The 11074-nt window shown below is 31.7% G+C and overlaps 1 protein-coding gene across 3 annotated transcripts; it reads right to left on the bottom strand.

Moving 5' to 3' along the window:
• Window positions 1-4963: 4963 nt before the first annotated feature.
• Window positions 4964-10845, bottom strand: LOC130968234 (protein OBERON 4). Of its 3 annotated transcripts, none has more exons than XM_057893406.1 (3): window positions 7344-10845; window positions 6244-6831; window positions 4964-5413 (listed from the first exon to the last, which is right to left on the bottom strand). In XM_057893406.1, exons 1-2 carry the CDS (start codon window positions 10471-10473, stop codon window positions 6275-6277), a joined length of 3687 nt encoding a protein of 1228 aa, XP_057749389.1. In that variant the 5' UTR covers window positions 10474-10845; the 3' UTR covers window positions 4964-5413; window positions 6244-6274. The 3 variants fall into 3 exon arrangements, with proteins under 3 accessions (XP_057749389.1, XP_057749388.1, XP_057749387.1); XM_057893405.1 differs by lacking the exon at window positions 4964-5413 and adding an exon at window positions 6036-6135; XM_057893404.1 differs by lacking the exon at window positions 4964-5413 and having other exon boundaries at window positions 6036-6831.
• Window positions 10846-11074: the final 229 nt, after the last annotated feature.

Here is an 11074-nt window from a genome sequence, read left to right as displayed (position 1 = left end):
AAAATGATATTATATATTACTTTTATATTGGCAACTAAATTTTAGTTACTATACAAATATTATATTTTAGGTAATTGTATATTTTTTTTGTTATTTTAAAAATTATTATATATTTTTAAGATCATTTAATTATGTTTATTTTTTTAAAAGTATTATCATTATTGGAGAGTAACTAATGTTTGTGATAGTCTAAAATTAAGATATAAAAATACAAAATATTAATATATTGAATTTTCGAAGTATAAATCTTGAAGTAAATATATGTGATTATAATTAATTATCATAATTAAAAGTCTTTATTTTATTTCAATTTATTCAGAACATGTTTATCTTAAATTTTATTTCTTTATTAATTAGTATTTTTTATACATTTAATTGTCATTAATTTATATAAATTAAAATGTATAACTTAAAAAAATAAATACGTGTTTAAAAAATGAAAAAAATATATTTTTGTTAGTAAAAAATTTATGTCGCTTTAGTTTTTTTTTTTTGGCATCATATCTTATATTTTTATTATAATTAAAAGTTAAAGGTAAATTATTAAATATAAATTAGTATAAAAAATATAATACTTAATAAATTATCATTATCCCATTTAAAGATATTTAAGTTATTTTCATATAATAAAAGTGATATACTTTAAAAAATATTTATATATAATTTATTAACAAATATATGAGATATTTATCATATTTTTTTAATAAAAATATCATTGTATTAAAGTGATACATTTTAAAAATGTATAAATGAGATTTTTATTAAAAAAAATTACAAGATAGCAAATGAAACTTTATTTTAATTTTATTCTTAATATTTAATTGTAATTTTAGTTTTAGAGTTTTAATATATTTTAATTATACCATTAGGGTGAATAACATTAATTGTAACTAATCAATTATATTATCTGATTTGACTAAAATTAAATAAACATTAAATTATTTAATAAATAATAAATAAAAATAAAATAAATGAATTTAATTTAAATCATTCTCTTATTATTTTCTATATCTATGAATCAGAATGTACTTTTATGTATTTTGATTAATAGTTCTTAAAGGAGTTACTATTTTATTTACTAACATTAAAATTTTTATAATATTTTTATAAAACATGATTAATTAATAGGTTCTTCTTCACAATATTTTTCTTGAATTTTTTAACAAAAATATATCTTAATTTTTGTCTTTCATATATTTATTGATTATACTAATTTTTTTACAGTGTATTTTTATCAACTACATGCATTGCTTTTCTGTCTTTTTTACTTTTTTAATTATTTTATTATCTTATTTTTAATTATTTATTTTACTTTCACTCCTCATATGTTTATTGTATTTCACTTCATCTTAGTTTTAATTTCATAGTTAACTTTTAATTATATAAAATTCAATAGTTTCTTTCAAAACATGCTTAAATATATTATCTATTATATACAATCATTAGGATAAACAAATAAATATAAATTAAATATATAATTTAATTTTAATTTAAACTAATAAATAAATAAATTATCAGAAAAATAGCAACCAATTTTATTTTTAATTTCTCTATAATTTATTTAAAAGTAAAAATCTCTTTATAACCATTAACATTGCCGATAACAAAATTATATGTCTCTATTAAATAAAAAATATATAAAATAAATAACATATATATAATTTTAAAGTTATTAATCATAGACTATGGACAATTTTTTTTTAAAATCTTATGGGTCAACATGTAATTTTTTGATATTTTTTTTAAATTTTCAGACTTATCAATATTTAAGTTGTCTATACATCACTTCTCAAAATATTATGATTTCACAAGTTATAATATGTGGGGTAAATCACCTTTATAAACCATTTACAAACCAATTTTACATATATCCTCTAAAATAAAAAGGGCTACGTGCATGACTCAATTTACATATCTATGTAAATAAAAAAGCCTTGATCCTCTCTCTCTAACTCACTTTTTCTGCCTCTCAAATTCGTCACTACGTCACTCAGTATCGTCCTAAAAAATTATGTTATGTTATTATGTTGGATTATGTTTTTATGTTTTCTCCTTTTGAAATGTTATTTTTCATAACAAATATGTTATAAATTGTGTTGAATTATATTGAATCGATTATTTTATGATTATTATATTATATTTTTTTGTGTTAATTTTTTTCAAAAGTTTTCAAAGAATATTCGTAGATACCCGAGGAGATCTGCATTCCCTAAGGAATAATTAAACAGGAACTTGTAATGACAGAGAAGGAACGGGGCATTTTTTTTTAAATAGGAGTGAGGGATGGAAAGGGGGCTTCTCACGTTCCCCTGAGTACTCATTACCATATCTAACTAGCAATAGGATCCAATCTGAGCCGATTTAAAAGGGGATACGTGGACTTCATCTGCTTTGGACATTTAAGGTAATGAACCTAAGTCGGATTTAGGACCCTAACAGTAGATTTTAGTTGATCTTACTTGCATTGAGGTCTTACTAGATCCAAATATATCTTGGATTAATATTTTATGTCATTGTTATAGCAAATACTATACAATTTAATATTATAGCACTTAGTATATATATAAGTTGGATATATTTTATAAGATATTTTTTAATTCAAATTAAAAAAATTAATTATCTATTTTTTAGTTTTAAATATTATTTTCTGATGTAACAAAAAAGTAAAAATAAAAATAATTACTCACATAATTAAAATAGATAATCTTAATGTATACATGACACTATATATATCAAGGATTATTATATATGATACATAATTTTTTTCTTTTCTGTAATGACTATTTATATAATTTATTGAATAAATTTTTCATCTTAATATTTAATAAATTTAACATATAAAATGTTATTTAACATACAAAATAAGTAATTTAAGTTATTATCTAGGACAATAAGTATAATAGTACAAATACTTATTTATTTATTAGTAGTAAAAAATATGTAAATAATATAAATTGATATTTTTTTATTATAAAAGCAATAATAAAGGTTATGAATTAAGTTAATTACATAATTAAAAAATTATAAAAATTTTCTTAAATAATAATAAAAAATAAGATCACTATTTTCACATATTACAAAGTTTATGAAAGAAATTTTGGATAATAAATCAATTCTCAATAGATTATACATTAAATCTGTCAAAAAAATAAATAATTAATACATTGGATATTATTATTTATGTACTAATATATTATAATATATATTATCAATTATTAAGTTTATAATTAATTTTTAATCCAATTTTTGGTAATTAAAATTTAAATGTAAATGCTCAATATTTTATATCGAACCAATTAATTTTTTTATTAAAATTAAAAAAATGAGTTGTTAATCAATTCTAAATTTAAATTTAATTTTGAGTAAGAAAATAAAAAAATATTTTAAATTTTATCTCACTAATCAGAATTAATTTCAAGATAAAAAATTAATTTGCACATCATATATATTGTAAAATAGTATGGTCTTTTGCTATTTTTTAATGATAAATATTGTTAAATAAAATAATGTAAGAAATTAGAAAAAAATGTATTTACAAGTTTAGAAAATATTAATTTATTTTTTAATAGAATAAATTATATATTGAATAACAAAAGTTGTTATTGGTTTCTCTTCATACTAACTAATATTCAATGATGGTGTTTCGGTACACTATGTTACCAATAAATATTAATCGATCGATCTAATAATTTTTGTAATGACATAAGTTTATGAATTTAAAAATTTAGAAATCATTTCATAAAATGTGAAGTTTTAACAAGTAACAGTATTGATCATATTGTTTTGACTTCAAGAATGAATATGATACCAACAAATAAAATTGTCCCAAGTAAATTTTAACAAAACAAAAGTCCATAAGTATTGCTATTAATGGAAAATTAATCTATTTTAAAGGCAAATACAATTTTTTTCAACGAATTTTCTAACTCGACAAGTCGATGACTAATCCACCACATATTGATACTCTATTTATTAAGGGTCTGTCACTAATTAATGGATTGTTATCTTACTTAAATGGACAAATGAGATGACCATTCATCCAATTCAAATTGATTAAAATAAATATTAATTATTTTTAATATTTTTAAGTTGTAAAATATTTATAATAATAATAATTACTATAGATATTTTTCATTTAAATTTTAATAAAAAAATTTATATAATTTTATGTATTATCCCGTGTAGGATACGGGAACATATACTAGTTCATCTTAATTACCGGTTGTCAAGGACGGAGCCAGGTGGTAGGAAAGGGGGGTGATGGCCCCTAATTTTAATTTTTTACATATAAATTATATGTAAATTTTAATTTAGCCTCTTCTTAAAATTTTATTTTAGTCTTAGTTTATTATATAAATATTTTTTGCCCCCCTCTAATATTTTATCTAGCTCCGCCCCTGCCGGTTGTTATATTGATGATAAAATAATTATATCCAACATATAATAAATAGTTAATTATCCTAAATCAATTATACTACATATACACTAAATTAATCATTAAAATTAGTTATTAGTATAAAATAAATATTAAAATATAAATATACATTAAAAATAAATTAAATCATATGTATTTTTTTGTCAAAAATAAAGAGACTCAAACCTACAATCTCTTAGATGAGTATCAAAAGATTATACCATTTGAGCTATAATTCATTGGCATTTATAATGTATTTATACACAAATAGTCAAATACACTAATAACTTATTTTAATGATTCTAAATATATTATGTCATGTGAAAAAAATTGGATGGTATCCAGTGTTTAATCTCACCTTTTATTGCTCTCTCTCTCCTATTTATTTTTTGTCTCACTTATAAAATTAAAGATGGAAAATCACGCTTTATTTTCTTAAGTGTTAAAAAAAATAGAGAGGATCCATTTCCCAAATGAAACTCTAGGTTGACCATTTTTACGTTTAAAAATTTTAAACACCGATAAATCTACCCAAAAAAAAATTAAAATTATACCTATAATGAATTTTGCACGATAAAATTATCCAAATACTAAAAAATTACCTAAAAACTTCAAATTATCTTTTTTTTAACCCTAATTATCTTGATCCATTTGTTCCTGTTATTCCCTATCACCTCACTGTCTCACTCCCCAAACATCAACACCCACTCTCCCAAATCTCAACTTTGCCTTTGTTCTTTTGAAGGATTTCATCGATGACGAAGTAGACCATGTGTTTGATGAGGACTATGACGATGATAGATTTGACGATAACATAGACACGCTTCCTCCTCCCAACAAGATGAAGCAGCCCCCAAGCCCCATGATGGTGAACGGAATGCCCAACATGATGATGAATGGGAACCATCCACAGTTCACAAATGCTCCCAAGGGTGGGGTTGGTGGCAGTGGTGGTGAAGGAGGTAGCGAAAAGCAAGGCAGTGGCAGTGGTGGTGCCGGCTGTTCCAAGTTCAGGGCAATAATGGAGGAAAGAAGGGAGGAGGGAACAATTATCAGAATCAAGGAGGTAAACAAAACAATCAAGTAGTTGAGTTTTGTTCAGAAGAAAAATAATTTGTTGCTTATACTTGCATTGGTGATTGGGAGTAATAAGTAGTGAGGTTAACTGAGGTTGGAAGAAGGTAATTTAAATTTTTTAAGTAATTTTTTAGTATTTGAAAAATTTTGTACTCATCTTTCATGGTAGAACTTCAATTTTCATTGGTAGAACTTCACTTTCTTTTCTTCGTGAGCAAATTTGTCAGCGTTTAAAACTTTCATAGGTAGAAATAATAATTTACTCTCAAAATTCAAACTGGCATAAAAATTGGAATGATAAACAGTGAGCATTACGATAGACCAACACATGAAATAAAACAGTAAAAAACCCTCTCAGAAGTTTCGTGGAGTATTTGCGATAAAAACAACACACCGAAGATTAAGGTCTCGACTCTAGGCAAACTTTTAAAGCACAATATGTAGCTAAGTTTATCCTTTTCCTCTTGTGAGTCGGTAGAAAAATTCTGCTTAGCAAATGCAGCCAAATAGTGGAAATTCTTGCAAGGGTGTTTTAATAGTAATCTAGTTTAAATAGCTTTTGTAATTCCAATTGTTTAATAAGAGTAATTAACTGTTGGAATCTCTGTACAAGATCTTGGTTAGCAGCTTGAATCCCAAATGAACTACAACAGCAGATAGATACATCAATCTATGGATCAGAAACTACAGTAACTCATAACATTAAGATGGAATTGAAACCTACAAATTATAAGATGGAAGATTACATTTACCTGAAAGAACTATTCTAGAGTGTTGTCAGCTTCACAGGGCAAGACTCCTTTTAGTAGCTTCCATTTTAGATAAAAGATCTTTAATGTCTGCCTCCATTCTCCTTTTCATGTTGAAATACTCCAGATGTGCCCGTTCTAATGCTTGAAGTTCTTCGAGTTTCTGCCTACGCATTTCCTCTGTCTCACCCAGTCGCAGCTTCGCAATTCGCTGAGTATACTCTTCATCAATTTTCTCACTCTTTGCAAGGGCAATACGTTTCAACCCTTCAGCTTCTCTTCTTGCATCATCAGCACGTGACTGAAACATTTTAGCCTCTGCTTGTTTGATTTTAACTACACTCTCCAATTCATCAAAACAGAAGTCTTTTGGGACAATGCTCATTTGCAGCTCAGGCGCCAGTGTCCTTTTATCATTTTGATCAAAGCTGGTAAGGATGTTTGCTGGCCTTTCTAACACAGGTTTCTTCTCCGAATAAGTAGATTTCAGCCAAGAAGCTTCCTGGCTTGGCCCAGCTACCCCTTTGATTTCCTTACTTCGTTCCTTCCCAGATAAGTTTGTAGCCATGGCTAATTTGGAAGAATCCCCATCTGAAATATGGACAACATGTAGGGTAAAAAAATGCAAACACAATTTAGCTTGAAAGCACTAGGAATTTAAACATGAAAAAATAAAATCAAACTTAGGAAATAGCACAATCTGAGATCTGAAATAGTATGCTTTATAGGCAATTAGGCATGATAAAAATACGAAAAACTGCAGTATTAGATTTCCTGCCTTCGACTTAAATTCATGAATAGAGTTCAAATTACATAAAATACAGATCTAAGTGTATAACAGAATGACACACTGCAGAGCAAAACAAATTATCATACTCAGATTCATCCCGTTCTCAAGTTTTCAGAATTCACTCAAATCTGACAACCAAAACCTTTTGGTGTATGTCATTCAGACAGCAAATATAACTCAGTATTATAAGATTTATCCATATGTTCTTGTGGAAATTTTACCGATATACAGTGTAGAATTCAGCTAAAAGTATTGAAATAACAAAGCGTTGTAATTTATCAATAATGTAATTATCAAGAAATATGTTACTCACCAACAAGGAAAGACATTACGTGCCTCAAAACCTCAGACAGGTTCGACTTGTTTACCAGCCTTGGTAGCATTTGATCTGCAATCTCATGCAGTTGTCTCCCTCTCATGTCCTTGCTGGCATTAAAAATTCTCTTCACATATTCAAGCTCCTTGCAGAGGGTTTCAACTGGCCAATCTTTTGCAAAATTTTGAAACACCTCCTTGACAAAGCCAAACATCTCAGACGGGTGATCACAAGCAATACAATGAAACTGCATCTCTGTCATTCCTCTTGTCCCAGTAGTACTGTGACCATTTCTAATATAAGACTCCCGTAACCCACAGTCAGTATGACACCAGTGAAGGCAAACATCACACCCAACCCAACTACATGTATTTGATGCGTTGTCAAACTTAGAACACACCAGACACATGCATTCCCTGCAAAAACCACTCTTCTGTGTACAAACCTTGCAATCGCATTCATCCACAGGCAATTGGCTTCGACATGAAAGATTCCTACATCTTAGGTTCAGAAAAACTTGAGCTAAATCAGAAGATGGAATGCTGTTGTCTATGTGAAGATAATGGGTTAAACCAGTTTTTAAAGCAACCAAAATTTCCAGTTGTACTCGATGACACTTTAGTAAGACATCCACGGTTATGTCAGACCTATTCTGCAGAACTTTTTGAAAAGCAAGTATTTGCCCGTGCTTATCTGGATTAAGCATGATTTCCCTAATGCCCTCCTTCAGAAACGCTACAGGCTGTCCTCCCATTTCATGGAACTTTCGAGTCGTCGCATTCACTGGTTCAGAAACCAGTTTTGCAATGATAGTCTCAACAAAGTCAATTCCACCCATCAGAATTTGTTCTTGCTCCTTTTGGCTAGTAGTTCGATACAAACTACCACTACTCCTATCCTTGGCTTCCCCCTTTTTCTCACGACTATAATTTGACCCAATGTCATGAGACCCAGCACTGTGTGTAGGAGATCTAACATCATCATGGCGTCTTGACTGTCCCGAAAACTGCTTCTGAAAACTCAATTGCCTGTCAAGTCCGCTGCCCATTTTTGAACTTCCTTCTAGGACCCTAGATTGTTGACCCTTCACAACTTGACCATCTAAAACACCCCATGATGCTTGAGATTGGTAAAATGAACCATTTCCATTTGCAGAAGTTATCTTGCTATAAGGAACTTCTTTATGTTTGGGATCATTCTGAGATAGGCTTTGCCAATCAATTCCCTGAAATAAGGGGCGGCTGCCAACAGATTGTTCATAGTCAACTACATTTTTTGTTAGAGAACAGCTTGGATTGTGGTAGAGAGATTGGGAACCTGAAAAAGACATTGATGCAGTAAAACCATCTGAGTTGGTACAAAATGTAGTACTTAAAGACTGCACACTCCGAGCTTGACTGGGGGATCCAGGGGCTTGCGTTGCCATCTCATGAGAACCAATAGGTAACAGAACATTTGGTAAGCTAAGAGAAAGATCAAGCTGCTCCATTCCAAGACCATCATCCTTCTTGCTGAGACCAGACTGCTCCTTTTTCTCCGGTTTTCTGACAGGAGATCTAGAAAATAACTCGAATCCTCTGGTGCTAGGGCCGTCCATAACATCAGCAGAGCATGTGGCAAGATCTCTTGATCCTCTATCAGTCCACAAGCCATCTTCTGAAGAATGGGCAACATTAGTTGGGGTAACAGAGACGCTTTTCCCTTTATCCTTGATGTTGTTGGCCACACCCTCCGCCATGAATTCCCTATTCACTTCTTTTGGAGCTTCATTCTCTTTTGAGACTTCATCATTTAACTCTGGTTTGTCAAGACCTGCGCTAGCTTTTAAATCTACACCCTTGTCCTGTTTCTGCTCCTCTTCGTTAACCACAGACATCGCCAAATATGCATCCTTCTTTGTTTCCTCCTTGCACTCAGAATCGTCAGCCTTCAAACACTCCTCTTTTCTATTAACAACATCACGAGCCAGTTTGACTTCAGTATTAGCAACAGGAACATCCTTCGCAGGATTGTCTTGAACATCTTGCACCTTATCGGCTTCCTTTTCTGCATTTTTCACCTCAGAATCAATGTCCATATTAGGTTTTTCCTCATATAATTGTGTATCGCCCTTTGCAGCCTTTGTAGCATTGACCTCACATTCATTCATGACTTCCTTCTCAGCATTCTCCAAAAGGGCAGAATCCTTGCGTTCTTCACTTTCAGAAGCAACTTTGAGAGCCGCCTCTGGTTCAGCCTGAGGAACAGGAGCAGGAGCAGGCTCAGGTTCTAACTCCCCTTCTTCCATTTCACTGCTGCTTCCACTCTGAACCTGCAACTCCTCGGTTTTCTTCACCTCAATGCTCTTCGACTGCTCAACACTCTTGGGTTGCTCAACATTCTTAGACTGCTCAACGCTCTTAAACTGCTCAACACTCTTGGACCGCTCACAACTTTTTGATTGCTCACTTTCTGAGTCCTTGGACCAAGTTGGTGACTTAGACTTGGACTTGGACTTGTCATCTCTCAGCGATACTCTCGGAGACGAAGACCTCTTCTTCGATTGCTCACTTTCTGAGTCCTTCGACCATGTCGGCGACTTCACATCCCTCAAACCCTTCGGCGACCTCACCACCCTCTCCTCTGCCGTCGAAGAAACTCTACTACTCCCTCTGCTTCCGCCACCGTTCTCATCAAAATCCTTCAACCCTCTCCGCCACGAAGACACGCTGCCTTCCCTCCTCGGCCGGTCCCTCTCCGACCGGAACCCCTTCGGAAACTCCCTCCTCGAACCTCCGCAGAAGCTCTCTGACCGGTGAATCAAACTTCTATCTCCTCCTCCTCCACCGCCGCCGTAACCGCCACCGTCTCTGTACCGATCAAACCCCTTCCTCCGATCGAAACCGTCGAAATCATGTTCCGATCGCTTCCGAATCACCCTTGAACCCTCCCGATCCTCATCCAACGTTCGATCTCTGTCATGGCGAGAAGACGATGACGAAGATAGCGAGCCTTTCCGCGGTGCACTGTCAGGCTTATAGTAGAAGTTTCGCTGCGACGACGAAAATGACCGGTTCAGATTCGAATCCTTGCAGCCATTCTTGTCACTGTACGAGTGGAGATCTTCGCTTGACCTCAATCGCTTCATTCTCAAGAACTTCCGTAAACAGAATCGAAAAAAAAAATCACAGAAACAGAGAACAACAAGATGCAGCCACCAATCCAACCTAATCAGCTGAAAAACTCCAAAATCTCACTCCGAATGTCATGGAGAAGTTCCGAAAGCGGCGTCTAGGGTTCCAGGAACCCTAAGTTTCAGACACGGCCAAAATGCAATAAGCTAGAAGCGGGGAAGAAGATATGTGCAGAAGACAGAGAATAGTACCGAAAGCTAAAGGACGTTATCGAAGAGAGAAGCGGAAGTTGGAAAATACACCGGCGAAGATTTTCCGGCGAGTGGCGGTGCGGTCATAGTATATGAAGAAAAATTTTGAAAAACGAAAATGTTAAGAAAATAGAAAAAATGGGAAAAGTGTGAGATTTATTGTAGTCAACGGTGTTTAACTAGAGATGAGAAAGAGTTGGACTTGGACACGCAAGGTGCGTAGAGCGCACTCGTCGTGCGTGTTAGGGAAAAGGGTAAACGGTAAATAGTAGTGGGTGCGCATTACGCTTACCCGGCGCAGGATAGTGAGGTTTTTGAAAAAATATAAGAATGGATTTTATGATTTATAATTTGGTGCCAAATT

The sequence above is a fragment of the Arachis stenosperma genome, chromosome 3, assembly GCF_014773155.1.
Source record: "Arachis stenosperma cultivar V10309 chromosome 3, arast.V10309.gnm1.PFL2, whole genome shotgun sequence".
NCBI classification, from domain to species: domain Eukaryota; kingdom Viridiplantae; phylum Streptophyta; class Magnoliopsida; order Fabales; family Fabaceae; genus Arachis; species Arachis stenosperma.
This window is presented reverse-complemented; position numbering and strand designations above follow the sequence as displayed.